Here is a 22,953-nt window from a genome sequence, read left to right on the forward strand (position 1 = left end):
CATTTACTTCCATGAATATTTCTAATGACCGGTATACTCCCACACTGTTCTTTTTTGGGGCTATGCCCACACAATTCAATCATAAAAAAGCTGCTTTTTAACAGGGATATCTGCGGAAGACGTTTGGGGGTGGGGCTACTGCACTATAGACGGCAATATCGGTCCGCTAATACAGGCCTAGTAAAGGCCCTCTACTTTTGTGAAAAACTTCAATTTAGTTTTATCAACAAACAAACAAACAAAATATTCTGTTTTTGCAGGGGGTGCTGCAGCACCCTAATTCCTGCAACACCCTAATTCCTGCAGCTGGATGTGACAGTTGTTCTTAATGTTTACACTGCCATTACATAATTTTTTTTTTAAGAGTTTAATTAAAGGATAAGAAAAATCATAAAAAGGCAGGAGTTCAGATATGGTCCTGCGTATGACCCAATGATGTATATAAACCATTTGTATGACCGCTACGATGGCAATGCAGTTCAGTGTAATGCAGTCTCGGCTACCTAATGGACAATGCTCACTTTACGGCAGTCCCCCATCCACTCAGCAATTATGGTACTTAACGCCGTTTTCAGGTTCTCTGTGGTGTCCCTCTCCTCCATGTTGTCAGTACATGGGCCTTAATGTTTTACTTCTCATCTAGGTGAAGGCTCCCTCTCCTCCATGTTGTCAGTACATGGGACTTAATGTTTTACTTCTCATCTAGGTGAAGGCTCGTTGCAGTGATGTATGACGCTGTAGTCATAGACACTTTGTTAACACCACGTATGGTGTTTGAGAGCTCGTGCTTTGTACTTGCAGAGTAATCATTGTACAGTTTCTCCATCCAGGCCGTCGTGGTTATTCAACATGGCATCTTGTAGTCTGAGTTCTAGATATACTATCAGGGGCAGTGAAGCTGACATCCTCTACGATTGACAATGTCTGCATATCAACTGCAATCATTTCTGTTATCAGCGCTGTGATTTTCTCAGTCTGTCCTTTATCGCACTGCAGCTAGCAATGGGTTGGGACACCCTTTCAGATGGTAGAGCATTGCACCTGTACTGCCTCTAGCTCAATTCCACCTTGCAAAAGTTTCTATATATTTCACCACCACCTCACAACTTCTCAAAGTATTTCAGTACAGGTGTTCCCTGTCTCTCACTCTCTGCCATTTTTACAACTGTCAACAATGATGTGCGGAGAGCTTTCTATCCGTGACAAATAACTTTAAAGATTCATATCTTCTACGAACGTTACTGAATTGTTGCATTAGGTATTTGTTAATAAAAACAGTTTCCCTGGATGATAACTAAGGACCTGTTAGTGGCAGCGTTGTGATAACTACACTGTGATTTTAATTCAGTAAAAATGTGGGGAAAAAATTGGGGATTTTTTAAAAACATGAACAATCCCAATGTCGTTTAAACGTTCACATCCCTACTTTTTAACGTACTTAATAAAACATGTTTTGGAAGGAACTTTTTCACTTATATTGTAATTATAGGTCATATTTCATAGAAATCTGGAAACACTGGACAGTTACTTTAAGTCCAGCTACACTGAGAGAGAGAGAAATCCCGTTTGTCAGTGACTATAAATAGACCCATGTTTTATGCCCTCAGATTTTCCTTGAAGCCCAAACAAACGGAATACATCCCCTCCCATGCAGTCTGTCGTTTCCATGGCAACCCTGTATGGCGTGAGGGTTGGCTTCTGTATGTCTCAGCTTAGCCGATAGAGAGTAATTACAGTAGAGTGGTTATTCATTGAGTTTCATAACATGGCTTGGTCTAAATTCGGTCCCTCAAATGATGGGTACATAAGACTGGCCCTGTCTCTAGGGTAGGTGTGTGAGAGAGCGAGATGTCTCCTGATCCTTTCTAACAGGCATAGCATATGTGTGGTGCATTGGAATGACAGCAGAATGACTGGTCAGGCTAGACTTCTCAGACAGGTAGCTATACACTTCCTAACTAGTGATTGGGGGGGGGGTTGATTATTATTTTGGGATATTTGGCTCAAACTATCTGCATTTGCTAGTGCTTCCAGTTTCTTTGTAAATTGTGAGCCAACGTGTTTTCTTGTGCTCTCTCGTCTCTGCAGCTGACATAGTGAGCAATATGTTTGGAACGTCAAATCACAGTATTGAATCACAATACATGTCGTATCTGCTCCTAAGTATTGTGATAATATTGTATCGTGAGGTCCCTGGCAATTCCCAGCCCTATTCCTGACCCAGACTCAACAGCCTTGGTTTCTCTAATGACTGCCTCGCCTGGTTCACTAACTACTTCTTAGAGTTCAGTGTGTCAAATTGGAGGGCCTGTTGTCCGGACCTCTGGCAGTCTCTATGGGGGTGCCACAGGGTTCAAATCTCGGGCCGACTCTCTTCTCTGTATACATCAATGATGTCGCTCTTGCTTGGGGTGATTCTTTGATCCAGCTCTATGCAGACGACACCATTCTGTATACTTCTGGCCCTTCTTTGGATACTGTTTTAACAAACCTCCAAACGAGCTTCAATGCCATACAACACTCCTTCCGTGGCCTCCAACTGCTCTTAAATGCTAGTAAAACGAAATGCATGCTTTTCAACCGATTGCTGCCCGCGCCTGCCCGCATCACTACTCTTGACGGTTCTGACTTAGAATATGTGGACAACTATAAATACCTAGGTGTCTGGCTAGACTGTAAACTCTCCTTGCAGACTCACATTAAGCATCTCCAATCCAAAATTAAATCTAGAATCGGCTTCCTATTTCGCAACAAAGCTTTCTTCACTCATGCTGCTAAACATACCCTCGTAAAACTGACTATCCTACCGATCCTTGACTTCGGCGATGTCATTTACAAAATAGCCTCCAACACTCTACTCAGCAAACTGGATGCAGTCTATCACAGTGCATCCGTTTTGTCACCAAAGCACCATATACTACCCACCACTGCGACCTGTATGCTTTCGTTGGCTGGTCCTCGCTACATATTCATCACCAAACCCACTGGCTCAAGGTCATCTATAAGTCTGCTAGGTAAAGCTCCGCCTTAGTTCAGCTCACTGGTCACCATAGCAACACCCACCCGTAGCATGCGTCCCAGCAGGTATATTTCACTGGTCATTCCCAAACACCTCGTTTGGCCGCCTCTCCTTCCAGTTCTCTGCTGCCAATGACTGGAACGAATTGCAAAAATCACTGAAGTTGGAGACATATCTCCCTCTCTAACTTTAAGCGTCAGCTGTCAGAGCAGTTTACCGATCGCTGCAGCTGTACACAGCCCGTCTGTAAATAGCCCATCCAACCAACTACCTACCTCATCCCCATATTTGTTTTTGTTTTTCTGCTCTTTTGCACACCAGTATGTCTACTTGCACATCCTCATCTGCACATATATCACTCCAGTGTAAATTGCTAAATTGTAATTACTTTCCTACTATTGGCCTATTTATTGCCTTACCTCCTTACTTCATTTGCACACACTGTATACAGATTTTTCTATTGTGTTCTTGACTGTACGTTTGTTTATGTGTAACTCTGTGTTTGTGTCGCACTGCTTTGCTTTATCTTGGCCAGGTCGCAGTTGTAAATGAGAACTTGTTCTCAACTGACTTACCTGGTTAAATAAAGGTAAAATAAAAATCAGGGTCAACAACCGCACCCGTCAGCCCTTAGAATTAGAATGAATGGATATATAGCTGTACTATTCTAATTTTGAACCAGGGCTCTTTGGCAGATCAAAGCTGTTTGGATCTGTTGGTGGCAGGGCTACAGATGATGTCAAGGAAATATGCCGATAGGAGGAAGAGTTACAGATGGTCCGCTTTGCTTCTGTAATACAGAGATTGTGGGGCTCTTGAGCTCTGATGTGAAAATATCCGATGTGATTGGTCCAAATACCAATTAGTGGAAAAAATATCAGAACTGGGCTGCCTGTGTAAACGCAGCCATTCTCTCGATCATTAACAGAGGTGGTTGAGCTTTTATTTTAGTCTAATGCATCTATTGAAGAGCATCATCTACCCATCCAAGGTTCTAGCTAGTGAGGATCCATCCAAGGTTCTAGCTAGCGAGGATCCATCCAAGGTTCTAGCTAGAGAGGACCCATCCAAGGTTCTAGCTAGAGAGGACCCGTGCAAGGTTCTAGCTAGAGAGGACCCATGCAAGGTTCTAGCTAGAGAGGACCCATGCAAGGTTCTAGCTAGAGAGGACCCATCCAAGGTTCTACTCTGGAAACCCTGGCTGCTGTCATAGTAAGAGTTTGTTATTGGGTGTTTTTTATAATGAGAGTTTTCTTATGCATTAAACATTGGGGTAGAGGTTTTCACTTTTCCCTACCACTTCCTTATCTGAAATCTCAGAATGATGATTGACCTGCACATGTTGTAAAACACTGTAATAACTAAAGGTCATAAAGGTCATTGCATTGGCTTAGTACATGTTCTCTTGGAATTTGGTAGAACATTTTAACTTTACTGCTAGCATCTGATGGGGGAAGGCAGCTGCCTCTGTGGAGGACTGTTATGGAGGACCGCTATCCCAGGGGGCCGAGCGAGCAGTAGCCAATTTGCTACTGGAGAGAGTTAGTCACTGATCCTACATCAGTGCCAAGGGCAGCACTAATATCTATACAGTGCCACCTCAGGTAGATTCTCCAAGCGTTCCAGAATCCAAGACATTGGATGTATGGAACTGACACGTCTACACTACAACGCTTGACTGGTTTGCTCTGTTCATTCTATTTCTATCTGAACACTCCCTTCCCCATCTTAATCAGGGAGATTGCTGTGTAAATGGAAATGTCCTTGTATGGCCCTGAGCTACCTGGCTGACTGGTTTTGCATAGCAGGGATGCCTTTGCCCTGTCAACTCTGTGACGTGTCAGAAGTAACACTATGGGGATTTATGAAGCTTATTGAAATTGTATTTAAAAAATAAATAAAAAATCACTTATTTATATAGATGTATATCCTCTGTGTTTCTCGTGACAGTACGGTAGCTTTGACCCTGTCATAACTTCAACCAGGTCATTTTACAAGGTGTAATGGCTTTAATCATTGACTTGGTTACATAAGACACAAGGCCACCCTAGAACTTCCAGTGCTGAACCAGACACGCCTTAAGGAGTGTACAGTACTTAGCAAACAGCGGAGGTAAATAAGTTGTTCTTTTCTGTTGTCAAGGTTCTGTAGAGCACAATGAAGACTGCGCTCTGGAATCTAGGTCCACCTGTTACTATTAGTGACCTTTTGTGTTGAGGTATTCAACCCAGTTCTACTGCAATTAACTAGCCTGGAAATCCATACTGTTTCACTTCATTTTCTTTTTGGGTTCAGTTCACTAATAAGAGTGGAGTGGTATTGGTGTGGTAAATGATGTGGTACAGTGTTTTGGTGTTCCTTTTCCTCCCAGTCTCCCCCTCACTCTGTCTGACTCTGTGTTTATTCAGTATCTATGGAACCTGTTGGAGGGTAACAATGCTGCTGGATACACTTCAGTGAATTTGGAGAAGGGTTTCACTTTCTTCTGTTTAGGTGTGTATACTGACACAGCTTTTTAATGGGAAGTGTTGTGATAGTGTTTCTGTTCAGCAGGCCTAAAGCAGTTTCAAAGTATTCTGCCATAGTAAAGGGTATCCATGCAGTGTAAGAATCTATTCTGATATTTCTAATCTCAGTGGTTACCTTGCAAATGGCACCCTAATCTATCTAGAGAGAAATTGCATGACTGTGTGCTCGATTTTATACACCTGTCAGCAACGGCTGTGGCTGAAATAGACTAATCCACTAATATGAAGGGATGTCCACAGACCTTTGTGCATGTATAGTGTGTATATCTAGTGCACAACTCAAAACTAGTGCGCTAAATAGGAATTAGGGTACCATTTGGGACATAGGGTGTTGGAGGTATTATAGTGTTTGGTCTTGGACGGGGAACATTCCTACTGTTGCGTCATGTCCTAAGCATTGCTCTGACTCTTGAGAGAGGCCTAGGGGCCTGCTGTTTTTCAACTCTCTCTCCACCGCACCTGCTGTCCCTAACTCCTGAATGCTCGGCTTTGAAAAGCCAACTGACATTTACTCCTGAGGTGCTGACCTGTTGCACCCTCTACAACCACTGTGATTATTGCTATTTTACCCTGCTGGTCATCTATGAACGTTTGAACATCTTGGCCATGTTCTGTTATAATCTCCACCTAGCACAGCCAGAAGAGGACTGACCACCCCTCAGAGCCTGGTTCCTCTCTAGGTTTCTTCCTAGGTTCTGGCCTTTCTAGGGAGTTTTTCCTCGCCACCGTGATTCTACATCTGAATTGCTTGCTGTTTGGGGTTTTAGGCTGGGTTTCTGTATAGCAATTCGTAACATCGGCTGATGTTAAAAGGGCTTTATAACTACATTTGATTGATCGATAGGTGAACCAGACAGTATACACGGACACACACAGAACACTCTATAGAGCTTTTGGAGGAACTGGACAGCATGTTGGGGAAATCCTGCTGCATACACAGACACAAATGCATTCATTCACACATGCATCTACCCCATAGGCACACAAACAGAACATTCCATAGTATTCACTCTATAGCAGTGGTCCCCTACTCCGGTCCTCCAGTAACCTCAACCGTACGTATTTGTTGGGTGCCCCAGACGAGCACACCTGATTCTACTGATTCTACTTAGTCGACTGGTCGATTGTTTGATCGATAGACCAAGTAGTTGAGCAGTAACATATGTGTCTCAGTTGGTAGAGCATGGCACTTGCAACCCCGGGGTTGTGGGTTCGATTCCTACAGGGGACCAGTACAAAAAGAAGTATGAAAATGTATGAACTCGCTATTGTACGTCGCTCTGGATATGAGTTCTGCTAAATTATTATTTTATTTTTTATATACAGTGCCTTCGGAAAGTATTCAGACACCTTGACTTTTCCACATTTTGTTACGTTACAGCCTTATTCTAAAAAGGATTCAATTGTTTTTTCCTCTCATCAATCTACACACAATACCCCACAATGACAAGGCAAAAACAGTTTTTTAAAAATTGTTGCTAATTTATTTATACATTTAAAAACTATTACATTTACATAATTATTCAGACCCTTGACTCAATACTCTGTAGAAGCACCTTTGGCAGAAATTACAGCCTCAAGTATTCTTGGCTATGACGCTACAAGCTTGCCACACCTGTATTTGGAGTTTCTCCCATTCTTCTCTGCAGATCCTGTCAAGCTGTGTCATGTTGGATGGGGAGCGTCGCTGCACAGCTATTTTCAGATTCATGTCAGGACTCAAGGACATTGAAACTTGTCCTGAAGCCACTCCTGCGTTGTCTTGGATGTGTGCTTGTCCTGTGAGCACTCTGGAGCAGGTTTTCTTCAAGGATCTCTGTACTTTGCTCCGTTCATCTTTGCCTCGATCCTGACTAGTCTCCCAATCCCTGCCTCTGAAAAACATCCCCACAGCAGGATGCTGCCACCACCATGCTTCACCGTAGGGATGGTGGCAGATTTCCTCCAGTGTGTGTGTGTGTGTGTATTTATGTATTGATTGTGTGTGTGTGTGTGTGTGTGTGTGTGTGTGTATATATATATATATCACACACATGCTCAAAGTTGTTGGTACCCTTACAGCTCATTGAAATAATGTTTCATTCCTTCTGAAAAGTGGTGAAATTAAAAGATATTTTATCATGTATACTTGCATGCCTTTGGTATGTCATAGAATAAAGAATCTGTGAAAAATGGACACATTTGTTGGTACCCCTTAGAAAATATAATGAATAATTATAATATTATTATTATTATTATTATTATATAATAATTGGATTATAGTGATATTTCAAAGAAATGTGTTTATTTTAATTAGTATCACACGCCTCCAATCTTGTAATCAGTCATTCAGCCTATTTAAATGGAGTAAAGTAGTCACTGTGCTGTTTGGTATCATTGTGTTGCACCACACTGAACATGGACCAGAGTAAAGTAGTCACTGTGCTGTTTGGTATCATTGTGTTGCACCACACTGAACATGGACCAGAGTAAAGTAGTCACTGTGCTGTTTGGTATCATTGTGTGCACCACACTGAACATGGACCAGAGTAAAGTAGTCACTGTGCTGTTTGGTATCATTGTGTTGCACCACACTGAACATGGACCAGAGTAAAGTAGTCACTGTGCTGTTTGGTATCATTGTGTTGCACCACACTGAACATGGACCAGAGTAAAGTAGTCACTGTGCTGTTTGGTATCATTGTGTTGCACCACACTGAACATGGACCAGAGTAAAGTAGTCACTGTGCTGTTTGGTATCATTGTGGTCACCACACTGAACATGGACCAGAGTAAAGTAGTCACTGTGCTGTTTGGTATCATTGTGTTGCACCACACTGAACATGGACCAGAGTAAAGTAGTCACTGTGCTGTTTGGTATCATTGTGTTGCACCACACTGAACATGGACCAGAGTAAAGTAGTCACTGTGCTGTTTGGTATCATTGTGTTGCACCACACTGAACATGGACCAGAGTAAAGTAGTCACTGTGCTGTTTGGTATCATTGTGGTCACCACACTGAACATGGACCAGAGTAAAGTAGTCACTGTGCTGTTTGGTATCATTGTGTTGCACCACACTGAACATGGACCAGAGTAAAGTAGTCACTGTGCTGTTTGGTATCATTGTGTTGCACCACACTGAACATGGACCAGAGTAAAGTAGTCACTGTGCTGTTTGGTATCATTGTGTTGCACCACACTGAACATGGACCAGAGTAAAGTAGTCACTGTGCTGTTTGGTATCATTGTGTTTCACCACACTGAACATGGACCAGAGTAAAGTAGTCACTGTGCTGTTTGGTATCATTGTGTTGCACCACACTGAACATGGACCAGAGTAAAGTAGTCACTGTGCTGTTTGGTATCATTGTGTTGCACCACACTGAACATGGACCAGAGTAAAGTAGTCACTGTGCTGTTTGGTATCATTGTGTTGCACCACACTGAACATGGACCAGAGTAAAGTAGTCACTGTGCTGTTTGGTATCATTGTGTTTCACCACACTGAACATGGACCAGAGTAAAGTAGTCACTGTGCTGTTTGGTATCATTGTGTTCACCACACTGAACATGGACCAGAGTAAAGTAGTCACTGTGCTGTTTGGTATCATTGTGTTCACCACACTGAACATGGGCCAGAGTAAAGTAGTCACTGTGCTGTTTGGTATCATTGTGTTGCACCACACTGAACATGGACCAGAGTAAAGTAGTCACTGTGCTGTTTGGTATCATTGTGGTCACCACACTGAACATGGACCAGAGTAAAGTAGTCACTGTGCTGTTTGGTATCATTGTGTTCACCACACTGAACATGGACCAGAGTAAAGTAGTCACTGTGCTGTTTGGTATCATTGTGTTCACCACACTGAACATGGACCAGAGTAAAGTAGTCACTGTGCTGTTTGGTATCATTGTGTTGCACCACACTGAACATGGACCAGAGTAAAGTAGTCACTGTGCTGTTTGGTATCATTGTGTTTCACCACACTGAACATGGACCAGAGTAAAGTAGTCACTGTGCTGTTTGGTATCATTGTGTTGCACCACACTGAACATGGACCAGAGTAAAGTAGTCACTGTGCTGTTTGGTATCATTGTGTGAACCACACTGACCATGGACCAGAGTAAAGTAGTCACTGTGCTGTTTGGTATCATTGTGTTGCACCACACTGAACATGGACCAGAGTAAAGTAGTCACTGTGCTGTTTGGTATCATTGTGAACCACACTGACCATGGACCAGAGTAAAGTAGTCACTGTGCTGTTTGGTATCATTGTGCTCACCAGCTTGAACATAGGCCATAAAGTAGAGTAAAGTAGTCACTGTGCTGTTTGGTATCATTGTGTTGCACCACACTGAACATGGACCAGAGTAAAGTAGTCACTGTGCTGTTTGGTATCATTGTGTTCACCACACTGAACATGGACCAGAGTAAAGTAGTCACTGTGCTGTTTGGTATCATTGTGTTTCACCACACTGAACATGGACCAGAGTAAAGTAGTCACTGTGCTGTTTGGTATCATTGTGTTGCACCACACTGAACATGGACCAGAGTAAAGTAGTCACTGTGCTGTTTGGTATCATTGTGTTGCACCACACTGAACATGGACCAGAGTAAAGTAGTCACTGTGCTGTTTGGTATCATTGTGTTGCACCACACTGAACATGGACCAGAGTAAAGTAGTCACTGTGCTGTTTGGTATCATTGTGTATCATTGTGTTCCACACTGAACATGGACCAGAGTAAAGTAGTCACTGTGCTGTTTGGTATCATTGTGTTCACCACACTGAACATGGACCAGAGTAAAGTAGTCACTGTGCTGTTTGGTATCATTGTGTTTCACCACACTGAACATGGACCAGAGTAAAGTAGTCACTGTGCTGTTTGGTATCATTGTGTTTCACCACACTGAACATGGACCAGAGTAAAGTAGTCACTGTGCTGTTTGGTACCATTGTGGTCACCACACTGAACATGGACCAGAGTAAAGTAGTCACTGTGCTGTTTGGTATCATTGTGTTGCACCACACTGAACATGGACCAGAGTAAAGTAGTCACTGTGCTGTTTGGTATCATTGTGGTCACCACACTGAACATGGACCAGAGTAAAGTAGTCACTGTGCCGTTTGGTATCATTGTGTTTCACCACACTGAACATGGACCAGAGTAAAGTAGTCACTGTGCTGTTTGGTATCATTGTGTTGCACCACACTGAACATGGACCAGAGTAAAGTAGTCACTGTGCTGTTTGGTATCATTGTGTTGCACCACACTGAACATGGACCAGAGTAAAGTAGTCACTGTGCTGTTTGGTATCATTGTGTTGCACCACACTGAACATGGACCAGAGTAGTAAAGTAGTCACTGTGCTGTTTGGTATCATTGTGTTGCACCACACTGAACATGGACCAGAGTAAAGTAGTCACTGTGCTGTTTGGTATCATTGTGTTGCACCACACTGAACATGGACCAGAGTAAAGTAGTCACTGTGCTGTTTGGTATCATTGTGGTCACCACACTGAACATGGACCAGAGTAAAGTAGTCACTGTGCTGTTTGGTATCATTGTGTTGCACCACACTGAACATGGACCAGAGTAAAGTAGTCACTGTGCTGTTTGGTATCATTGTGGTCACCACACTGAACATGGACCAGAGTAAAGTAGTCACTGTGCTGTTTGGTATCATTGTGTTTCACCACACTGAACATGGACCAGAGTAAAGTAGTCACTGTGCTGTTTGGTATCATTGTGGTCACCACACTGAACATGGACCAGAGTAAAGTAGTCACTGTGCTGTTTGGTATCATTGTGTTGCACCACACTGAACATGGACCAGAGTAAAGTAGTCACTGTGCTGTTTGGTATCATTGTGTTGCACCACACTGAACATGGACCAGAGTAAAGTAGTCACTGTGCTGTTTGGTATCATTGTGTTGCACCACACTGAACATGGACCAGAGTAAAGTAGTCACTGTGCTGTTTGGTATCATTGTGTTGCACCACACTGAACATGGACCAGAGTAAAGTAGTCACTGTGCTGTTTGGTATCATTGTGTTGCACCACACTGAACATGGACCAGAGTAAAGTAGTCACTGTGCTGTTTGGTATCATTGTGGTCACCACACTGAACATGGACCAGAGTAAAGTAGTCACTGTGCTGTTTGGTATCATTGTGTTGCACCACACTGAACATGGACCAGAGTAAAGTAGTCACTGTGCTGTTTGGTATCATTGTGTTCACCACACTGAACATGGACCAGAGTAAAGTAGTCACTGTGCTGTTTGGTATCATTGTGTTTCACCACACTGAACATGGACCAGAGTAAAGTAGTCACTGTGCTGTTTGGTATCATTGTGGTCACCACACTGAACATGGACCAGAGTAAAGTAGTCACTGTGCTGTTTGGTATCATTGTGTTGCACCACACTGAACATGGACCAGAGTAAAGTAGTCACTGTGCTGTTTGGTATCATTGTGTTGCACCACACTGAACATGGACCAGAGTAAAGTAGTCACTGTGCTGTTTGGTATCATTTTGTTGCACCACACTGAACATGGACCAGAGTAAAGTAGTCACTGTGCTGTTTGGTATCATTGTGTTGCACCACACTGAACATGGACCAGAGTAAAGTAGTCACTGTGCTGTTTGGTATCATTGTGTTTCACCACACTGAACATGGGCCAGAGTAAAGTAGTCACTGTGCTGTTTGGTATCATTGTGTTTCACCACACTGAACATGGGCCAGAGAAAGCAAAGGAGAGATTTGTCTGAGGAGATCAGAAAGATAATAACAAACAAGCATGGTAAAGGTAAAGGCTACAAGTCCACCTACAAGCAGCTTGATGCTCCTGTGACAACAGTTGCAAATATTATTATGAAGTTAAGGTCCATGTAAAATGTAGCCAGCCTCCGGGGGGCGCGGCCGCAGGAGGAGAATCAACCCCAGATTGAACTGAAGGAGAGTGTGAATGGTAGAGAAAGAACCAAGGATAACTGCCAAAGAGATACAAGCTGAACGAACGTCAGTTTCTGATCGCACCATCCGTTGCTTTTTGAGCGAAAGTGGGTTCCATGGAAGAAGACCCAGGAGGACTTTACTTTTGAAAGAAAAACATAAAAAAGCCAGACTGGAATTTGCTAAAATGCATATTGACAAGTCACAATCCTTCTGGGAGAATGTCCTTCGGACGGATAAGTCAAAACTGGAGCTTTTTGGCAAGTCACATCAGCTCTACATTTACAGATGAAAAAATGAAGCTTTCAAAGAACAGAACAACATACCGACAGTGAAACATGGAGGAGGCTCGGTTATGTTCTGGGGCTGCTTTGCTGTGCCTTGGATCTGTGCAGGGAACAATGAAATCTCAAGACCATCAAGGCATTCTGGAGTGAAATGTACTGCCCAGTGTCAGAAAGCTCTGTCTCAGTCGCAGGTCATGGTCCTCCAACAGGATAATGACCCAAAACACACCTGAAAGCGCCAAAGAATGGATAATAACGAAATATTGGACTATTCTGAAATGTCTTCTATGAGTCCTGATCTGAATCCTATCGAACACCTATGGAAAGAGCTGAAACTTGCAGTCTGGAGAAGGCACCAATCAAACCTGAGACAGCTGGAGCAGTTTGCTCCAGAGAGGGCCAAACTACCTGTTAACAGGTGCAGAAGTCTCATTTGAGAGCTATAAAAAAACATTTGATTGCAGTGATTGCCTCTAAAGGTGGTTTAACAAAATATTTTGTTTCAGCAAGGAGCAACAAAAGTCTGAAAACGTTGCAGAGTTCATGTGTAACTGCGGAAACGCACTCAAACGCACGAATGCCCGGCCGTCTTGTCTTCAGTCAGCTGTTCGTTATTTTCTTTTCATGACTGTCTTTATCCACAATCATCAGTTACACGATTTATACTGTCATTGTGCCAGCCCTAGTATCACAGAATGTGGAGATTTTATTCACATCCGATTGTGTATGCTTCTAGCAACTACCAAGCAGCAGAATTCCATGTCTCTCCCAGTGTTGGCGTGTGTGGCTACCGGCTAGCTTAGTCCTCTGCTGTGATTTGAAGGACTTGGCTGGGACTGATTGCATAACCCAGTATTGATGACTCATTTGTTGTGGACTCATTTTGTTGCTGGTCAGCACAGCACAGCAGTAATGACTGACTGTACTTTGGGTCATGTGGGTTTTACAGTGCTGCTGCCACTGGCTCACTGGCATTTCCCCATACACAAGGTGTATGCTGCAGGAAGTGTGTGTGTGTACTGTGTCAGAGTTCATGCCAACATAAAGAACACATGATGATCTCATGCCTAACCTACAGTAAAAGCACTCATAGTTTTATTAGGGCGTAGAATAGTTTGTCTGTTCTCTCAAGTTACACCTATTATGTCCAGCTGCTTCACTAAAGCAACACAACAGTGGTATGCATATTTAATTTCTCTCAGCTCACCTGTGTGTCTCCAAACGTGCAGAAAATGAAATAACTGAATGTTGTGTTTCTCACTGCTTCCTGTTTCTCTCTCTGTGGTAGTCATGGTGACAGTCTCTTGATGTCGGAATGCTAAGTAACAGGAAGATGACATCAGTGTCCCCTACCCACATTGACGGCAGCGCCAGCTCGTCCAAACATGACAACCATCAGGTGTGTGCGTGTGTGTGTGTGTGTGTGTGCGTGTGCGTGTGCGTGTGTGTGTGCGTGTGCGTAACTCCATGAGTCTCTCTCTACAGGACAGCTGGGAGATCATCGAGGGCCTGAAGGGTAACCCTGGCAACATCCAGGAGCCAGAGAAACAGGAGGGCTTCCTGCTCAAGAGGAGGAAATGGCCCATGAAAGGATGGCAAAAGGTGGGTACTACCTGCCTTACCCCTGACCACCTTCTCACCCCTAATCTGTGAAGGGATGGCAAAAGGTGGGTACTACCTGCCTTACCCCTGACCACCACCTCACCCCTAATCTGTGAAGGGATGGCACAAGGTGGGTACTACCTGCCTTACCCCTGACCACCTTCTCACCCCTAATCTGTGAAGGGATGGCACAAGGTGGGTACTACCTGCCTTACCCCTGACCACCTTCTCACCCCTAATCTGTGAAGGGATGGCACAAGGTGGGTACTACCTGCCTTACCCCTGACAACCTTCTCACCCCTAATCTGTGAATGGATGGCACAAGGTGGGTACTACCTGCCTTACCCCTGACCACCTTCTCACCCCTAATCTGTGAAGGGATGGCACAAGGTGGGCACTACCTGCCTTACCCCTGACCACCTTCTCACCCCTAATCTGTGAAGGGATGGCACAAGGTGGGTACTACCTGCCTTACCCCTGACCACCTTCTCACCCCTAATCTGTGAAGGGATGGCACAAGGTGGGCACCTCCCTTAACTCCTTACCTCTCACTGCAGGTGAATCTCAAGTGTCTTTCCTTGAATCCTCCAAATGCATTGGAGGAGAAAATAAGAGGTTATTTTCAGATCTTCTCCTCTTACGGACGTGAGGAATCAAGGAAAGACTCTTGATACACCCTGCCCCTCCTTTAACTACGCAATTACCTGAAGGGCTGGCACATGGAGATGGGGTGGAAATGTGAGAAGTGTGCTACCCGACACATACCTGGTGTTTATCTAAAGCTCTGATAAGACACTTGTTAAGCTGGATGTGACATTTGAATCGCGTGTTTGAATGGATACTATGTTATTCATGTAAAAAGCTTTTATCCATAGCAGTAAGTTGTGAAGATATTTCCTTGGCACAAAGCAGATAAAGTTTGAAATGTGACAGAAGGGCGGCTGAAACAATTGCTATTCGGTCTCTTGTTATACAGAGATACTTCTTGCTGGAGAAAGGCATTCTGAAGTACTCAAAGCGTGGAGCTGATGTAAGTACCTATTCAAAGGTATTTCAGGCAGATGCAACACACACGCACAGAATTGATTTAATGTACAATATGTCATTGATGGAGAAACCATTTGCTCATTTAGTCAAATACACACACACACACACACACACACACACACACACACACACACACACACACACTGACCTTTGCTTTTGTTTCCTGCTGAAGAAGGGCAAGCTGCATGGCTGCATTGATGTGGGGCTGTCTGTCATGTCAATCAAGAAGAAAACCAAGGCCATAGATCTGGACACCAACGACAACATTTATCACCTCAAGGTGACTTTCTGTTTCTCTCTCGTTTATCTAGTTTTATCTTGTTTCTCTCTCGTTTTATCATTTCTCTCTTTCTTGTTTCTCGTTTTATCGTTTCTCTCCCGTTTATATTGTTTCTCTCATTTGATCTTTTCTCTCTTCTACTTGAATGACAATCTCTCTGTTCTATAGGTGAAGTCTGACAAGTCTCAGGAATTGAAGTCACAGCAGCTGTTTGATGATTGGGTGTCGAAGCTGCGACATCACCGCGTCTTCCGTCAAAACGAGATTGCGATGTACCCCCACGAGAGGCTTCTGTTCCACCCCTCCTCACACCTCTCTCCCAACCCCACTGACTCCATGCGACAGGTACAGTTCTCCCCAGACACTGATCCATAATCATTTTTCTGTGCCTAAAATCAACGTCTTCCTGCAGCTTCTTAACTGACCAATCATAATATTGTACTGTATAGTGTAGGCTTCTGTCTATGCACATTCCATCTCCTTGTCTTTCCCTCTCTCCACTATCAATCTCTCTATCCTTCCCCCACTTCATCTCTTAGCGCCACTCCAGTCTAGCTAAGCAGGCGTCAGTTGTCCAGCAGGCTAAGGTCAGTGCCTGGCTCCACTCCTCTGAAGACATGGACAAGTGCTGCAGAGGTATGGAGGTGAAACCTCTCGCCTGTCTGTCCCATACATTTTCTGGATCTCACCTTACTTGTTGGCTGTGTCCCAACTGGCCCCCTATACCATACACAGTGCGCTACTTTTGACCAGAGCCCATAGTGCACTATATAGGGAATAGGTTTGCCATTTGGGACACAGCCTTAAGGTGTCAGCATGCTTCAGTCCAGCTGCCGGCTAGCCCAAGTCGGCTAGGAGACCCGAACTAGACCTGAAGACATTCGCTTGAAACATTTGAAAAAAGCAGCAAAGGTACTGTTTGTCCATTTTGAAACGCCGTAGTCAGTATACACTTTCCTAAAATATTCAGAATTAATCTAAGATAACTCTAGAAATCTGTCATTGATTTTGACGTTTTTGCCGAGGAGATCTTAGTCGCGCAATTTTACATCTAACTAAGATGTTTGGTGGAAGAAAAAGTTTCATGAAAACTAGTAATCTCTTGTTGATTGACAAATACTTTACTGAAGAATCCAAACTGTTGACCAATCACTGACGAAGGGGCGTAGACTTTAGCTACAGACTTCAGCTTGCCTTAAGAAAAAATGTCATCATAAAATGGGCATGAACTCTTCAACTGTTTTAGCCTTTACTGTCTCTATTTTGATCCTCCCTCAACTTCTGCCATTCATCTGTCATCCTTCTCTCTTAGATTTAGAGGAGTGTGAGTCTTACCTGTTGGAACTCAACCTGTTACTGAAGAGTATGGAGGTTCTCCACCGCACTTACTCTGCCCCCGCCATCAGCCTCATGGTAACATGTAACATTTGCCCTTTAACCTATAACCCTAACCTTGGCCCAGTACACATACAGTTCTTGTCCCCTTTAACCTACTACCTACCCTACACTACACTAAAATATATTTAAAATATATTTTCAATTGTATTTTCAGCTGTTTGAAGCTGGTGTACAAAACAAAGTAAAAGACGCAAAAACAAAACTTAAGAAGGGAAGCATAGAAATAGTGCATATAGGACATATCCACAGCTTCTTAGACTTGCTTTCAATGAGAATGATAGATATATAACACACATTTCTATGTCTGGTTGGGTCGCACAAAAAGTTACATAGTGCAGCTTTAGGCTATAAATTTGACCTACACTTACTCTGCCCCCGCCATCAACCTCATGGTAACACGACCTATAACCCTGACCTACACTACACCTCCTCTGCCCCCGTCATCAACCTCATGGTAACACGACCTATAACCCTGATCTACACTACACTTCCTCTGCCCCCGCCATCAACCTCATGGTAACACGACCTATAACCCTGACCTACACTACACTTCCTCTGCCCCCGTCATCAACCTCATGGTACCACGACCTATAACCCTGACCTACCTTACACTTACTCTGCCCCCGCCATCAACCTCATGGTAACATGACCTATAACCCTGACCTACACTACACTTCCTCTGCCCCCGTCATCAACCTCATGGTAACACGACCTATAACCCTGACCTACCTTACACTTACTCTGCCCCGCCATCAACCTCATGGTAACACGACCTATAACCCTGACCTACCTTACACTTCCTCTGCCCCCGTCATCAACCTCATGGTAACACGACCTATAACCCTGACCTACACTACACTTCCTCTGCCCCCGCCATCAACCTCATGGTAACACAACCTATAACCCTGACCTACACTACACTTCCCCTTACTCTGCCCCTGCTATCAGTACACTGCAGATATTCACATCTCAATTTACCCCAAGACTTTAACCCTAACCTCTATGTTTCCTCTCTATGGTAATAGTTGTCTGTCCCTTCCCTCTCTCTGTTACCCTCTCTGGGACACCAGGCCTCAACATACGACATCCCCAAGAAGGAGAAGAGGGGTCCCAGGAAGTGGCGTTCAAAAAATTGCAACAAAGATAACAAAAAAGATATCATAGCCACACTACAGGTACACACTTTTATTTTCTCTCAAAGCAATATCTGCTACCGGTCCATGTCACACCTACGACCACTGGAGAGAAGTGTTGCATTGACGACTACTACAGTAATACTGTCTTATGGAGTTTTTAATACTGTGGCAGGATATACACTATATATACAAAAGTATGTGGACACCCCTTCAAATTAGTGTTTCGCTATTTCAGCCATACCTGTTAATGACAGGTGTATAAAACCAAATACACAGGCATGCAATCTCCATAAACAAACATTTTCAGAAGAATGGCCTTACTGAGGGCTAGGTAACTTTCAATGTGGCACTGTCATAGGGTGACACCTTTCCAACAAGTCAGTTAGTCAAATTTCTGTCCTGCTAGAGCTGCACCGATCAACTGTAAGTGCTGTTATTGCGAAGTGGAAACATCTCGGCTCAGCCGCGAAGTGGTAGGCCACACAAGCTCAGAGAACGGAGTGCTGAAGTGCGTAGAGCATAAAAATGGTCTGTCCTCAGTTGCAACACTCACTACTGAGTTCCAAACTGCCTCTGGAAGCAACGTCAGCACAATAATATCATCGGGAGCTTCATGAAATGGGTTTCCATGGCCGAGCAGCCACATGCCTAAGATCACCATGCGTAATGCACCCATCGGGATGGTGTAAATGGTGTAAATCTCGCCGCCATTGGACCCAGGAGCAGTGGAAACGCATTCTCTGGAATGATGAATCATGCTTCACCATCTGGCAGCCAGACAGACAAATCTGGGTTTGGCCGATACCAGGAAAACCGCGACCTGCCCCAATGCTTAATGGGAACTGTAAAGTTTGGTGGAGGAGGAATAATAGTCTGGGGCTGTTTTTCATGGTTTGGGTTAGGCCCCTTATTTCCAGTAAAGGGAAATATTAACACTACTACAGTATACAATTACATTCTAAACGATTCTGTGCTTCCAACTTTGTAGCAACCGTTTGGGAAAGACCCATGCCTGTTTCAGCATGACAATGCCCCCATGCACAAAGCGTGGTCCATAGAGAAATGGTTTGTTGAAATCGGTGTGGAAGAACTTGACTGGCCTCCACAGAGCCCTGACCTCAACCCCATCGAATAGCTTCGGGATGAATTGGATTGCCGACTGCGAGCCAGACCTAATCGCCCAACACCAGTGCCCGACCTCACTAATGCTCCAAATTAGTCTCGCTCCAGAGTACAGGCCTCGGTGTAATGCTCATTCATTCGATGATAAACGCAAATCTGACCATCACCCCTGGTGAAACAAAAACGAGACTCGTCAGTGAAGAGCACTTTTTGCCAGTCCTGTCTGGTCCAGCGACGATGGGTTTGTGCCCATAGGCGACGTTGTTGCCGATGACGTCTGGTGAGGACCTACAAGCCCTCAGTCCAACCTCTCTCAGCCTATTGTGGACAGTCTGAGCATTGATGGAGGGATTGTGCTTTCCTGGTGTAACTCTGGAAGTTGTTGTCGCCATCCTGTACCAGTCCCGCAGGTGTGATGTTCGGATGTACCGATCCTGTACAGGTGTTGTTCCATCCTGTCTCCCTGTAGCGCTGTCTTAGGCGTCTCACAGTATGGATATTGCAATTTATTGCCCTGGCCACATGTGCAGTCACCTGCCTCCTTGCAGCATGCCTAAGGCACATTCCCACAGATGAGCAGAGACCCTGGGCATCTTTCTTTTGGTGTTTTTCAGAGTCAGTAGAAAGGCCTCTTTAGTGTAGTAAGTTTTCATAACTGTGACCTTAATTGCCTACCGTCTGTAAGCTGTTAGTGTCTTAACGACCGTTCCACAGGTGCATGTTCATTAATTGTTTATGGTTCATTGAACAAGCATGGGAAACAGCATTTAAACCCTTTACAATGAAGATCTGTGAAGTTATTTGGGATTTTTGCGAATTATTTTTGAAAGACAGGGTCCTGAAAAAGGGACATTTATTTTTTTGCTGAGTTTACTTTTGGTCATGTAGTATGTGTGTGTTACATAGGCCTGCAATTTATGTTGACTACAAATAAGTAGGGGGGTGTACATACATGTCAACTGTTGTTTAATGGAGACGTTTTATGTGTACAGTGTGACACCAAATGAATCCCCCACCTGTAATTGTCTTTAACCTGTATTTTTCTCTCTGGTCCCACCAGGTTCCTGGCTATGTCTCCCCACCTGCCTCTCCTCATCTCCATACCTCCCACCCAAACCTCTCTACTGCTGAAGCCAACATCCAGGAGGCCTTTGCTTTCCTGGACTCCCCAGACTCACCTACTGATGCCAACCGCCTCCAGGAGGACTTCTGCAGGCTCGCTAACAACAGTGAGTCCCTGGTTTCAGGTCGGCCCCTTGGTTTAATATGAGGTATTTTAGAGTTTCCAGAGGAAGGCTAGGTATGGTGGTTAAAACTCTGTCACTCTCTCTCACACACACAACCCTCCTTCTTCCTCTCTGTCTCCCTCTCTAGTTCACTCCACTCTGCGGTCAGCCTATAGTTCTCTGTCAGCAGAGAGAGACAGAGTGAGACACACTATTGACCTGAAGGCCCCTCCTCCAGCACAGGTCATGGGCCTCAAGACCGACTATGGCTCAGTGAGTACGGTGTGAGAGTGTGCATGTGCTGTTTTTCACTATATTGCACATAACATTGTATTGTCAAGTTGATTTCCAGAGATTGTGTTTATATACCAAACATGCCATTGGGACTGACTTAAACGTAAACCCAATCAGGATCTCCCAGATGGATCCCGCCCCCTTGTCCACCAGGTGTCCAATGAGAGTCGAGCGTCCATCCCTGAGTCCATGTCGGAGTTCTTTGATGCTCAGGAGTACCAGCTGACCTCCAGCTCCTCTGAGAACGAGGTGAGCCCTAACCATAGATGGGAGCAGATGACGCAACCCCAATGCCAACTAAATCCATTAGGGAGGTTATCAATAATCTGACCCTGAGTCATTTTATATACATTTTCTGTCTCCAGGCCTCTGATGATGACTCGTATATCAGCGACGTCAGTGACAGCGTTTCCATGGACAACGGCTACAGCAATGAGAGAGGAAGCGAGAGACATGACTCAGGTATCCCGTGTGTGTGTGTGTGTGTGTGTGTGTGTGTGTGTGTGTGTGTGTGTGTGTGTGTGTGTGTGTGTGTGTGTGTGTGTGTGTGTGTGTGTGTGTGTGTGTGTGTGTGTGTGTGTGTGTGTGTGAGTATTTTCATGACGAGCATAACGATTTGTATGAGTATTTTCATGACGAGCATAATGATTTGTATGAGTATTTTCATGACGAGCATAATGATTTGTATGAGTATTTTCATGACGAGCATAACGATTTGTATGAGTATTTTCATGACGAGCATAACGATTTGTATGAGTATTTTCATGACGAGCATAATGATTTGTATGAGTATTTTCATGACGAGCATAACGATTTGTATGAGTGAGCAAATGTCTGTCCAGTTTCCTATGTACATCCATTTTAACAGCAGCACCTCTACCCCCTCTCTCTCCCCCAGCAGGCTCAGGAGGAAGTGGTGTTCAGGTGGCCCGCAGGCGGACTACCCTCCCCTCCTCTCAGCCCAGCAGCAGCAGTATCAGTCTATGGAACATCCTCAAGAACAACATAGGGAAGGACCTGTCCAAGGTAGCCATGCCTGTTCAGCTCAACGAGCCTCTCAACACACTGCAGAGGCTGTGTGAGGAGGTGGAGTACTCTGAGCTGCTGGATACAGCGAACCACACACAGGACCCGTACCAGAGAATGGTGAGGGTATAGGATGCAGGTACACACACACAGTCCCTTGCAGCGCATGGTGAGAGAATTGAAACATACTCACAACAGGATTCTTATGATGGTGTGTGGATTCTCACAATGCATCACAACCTCTACCTGCACACACCTCGTTCTTTCTCTCTCCCTCAGTCACTCTCACTGTGTCTCCTGTGCAGGTGTATGTGGCGACGTTTGCGGTGTCTGCGTACGCCTCCAGTTACCACCGGGCAGGAAGTAAACCCTTTAACCCCGTCCTAGGAGAGACCTACGAGTGTGACAGACCTGACAAGGGCTTCCGGTTCATAGCAGAACAGGTAAACGGGAACAAGTTAACTCACATACAGTAAACCAAGAACCACTGGACTAATTAATTTTCTGTTCCAAATTACAACCTATTCCCATTCAGTCTACAACCTTTGACCAGGAGCCATAGTGTTCTTGTCAAAATGACTGCACTGTATAGGGTGCTATTGAGGACACAACCATTGTGTAGGATGACTCATTACATTGTCAGTTACTTTGTACCCCCTGTTCTTCTTAGGTGAGCCATCACCCACCTGTGTCAGCATGTCACTGTGACTCTAACAACTTCACTTTTTGGCAAGGTAAACATATTACCACCTTTTTGCTCTATTTGGGATTGTTACTGTGAGGGTTACCTCCCCCACCGACCTACTTACATCTGCCTGTCTGCCTCCTCTCTGTCTCCCTCTCAGATGTCCAGTGGAAGAATAAGTTTTGGGGGAAATCCATGGAGATTGTTCGCATTGGAACCACTCATGTGACCCTGCCAGCGTGAGTCTGTTTGATCTATAGAGTTTGTGTGTGTGCGTGTGTGTGCGTGCGTGTGTGTGTGTGTGTGTTTGCGCGCGCGCGCACGTGGGGGCCGTGTGCCCGTCTGTGTGCACCAGTGGAGGC

The 22,953-nt window shown here is 44.5% G+C and overlaps 1 protein-coding gene across 1 annotated transcript in view; it reads left to right on the forward strand.

Moving 5' to 3' along the window:
- The window catches only part of LOC118399588 (oxysterol-binding protein-related protein 3-like), a 46,754-nt gene that overhangs the window by 10,840 nt on the left and 12,961 nt on the right, over positions 1–22,953 (forward strand). The window contains exons 2-17 of the mRNA XM_052472538.1: positions 14,064–14,174; positions 14,261–14,377; positions 15,354–15,407; positions 15,597–15,704; positions 15,873–16,049; positions 16,244–16,340; positions 17,017–17,117; positions 18,173–18,277; positions 20,421–20,589; positions 20,735–20,859; positions 20,998–21,129; positions 21,246–21,342; positions 21,779–22,026; positions 22,212–22,349; positions 22,577–22,640; positions 22,752–22,830. Of these exons, the coding sequence (XP_052328498.1) occupies positions 14,091–14,174; positions 14,261–14,377; positions 15,354–15,407; positions 15,597–15,704; positions 15,873–16,049; positions 16,244–16,340; positions 17,017–17,117; positions 18,173–18,277; positions 20,421–20,589; positions 20,735–20,859; positions 20,998–21,129; positions 21,246–21,342; positions 21,779–22,026; positions 22,212–22,349; positions 22,577–22,640; positions 22,752–22,830 (1,895 nt within the window). The 5' untranslated portion in view covers positions 14,064–14,090. The remainder of the gene's footprint in view (positions 1–14,063; positions 14,175–14,260; positions 14,378–15,353; positions 15,408–15,596; positions 15,705–15,872; positions 16,050–16,243; positions 16,341–17,016; positions 17,118–18,172; positions 18,278–20,420; positions 20,590–20,734; positions 20,860–20,997; positions 21,130–21,245; positions 21,343–21,778; positions 22,027–22,211; positions 22,350–22,576; positions 22,641–22,751; positions 22,831–22,953) is intronic.

The sequence above is a fragment of the Oncorhynchus keta genome, chromosome 20 (assembly GCF_023373465.1).
Source record: "Oncorhynchus keta strain PuntledgeMale-10-30-2019 chromosome 20, Oket_V2, whole genome shotgun sequence".
Taxonomy (NCBI): Eukaryota; Metazoa; Chordata; class Actinopteri; order Salmoniformes; family Salmonidae; genus Oncorhynchus; species Oncorhynchus keta.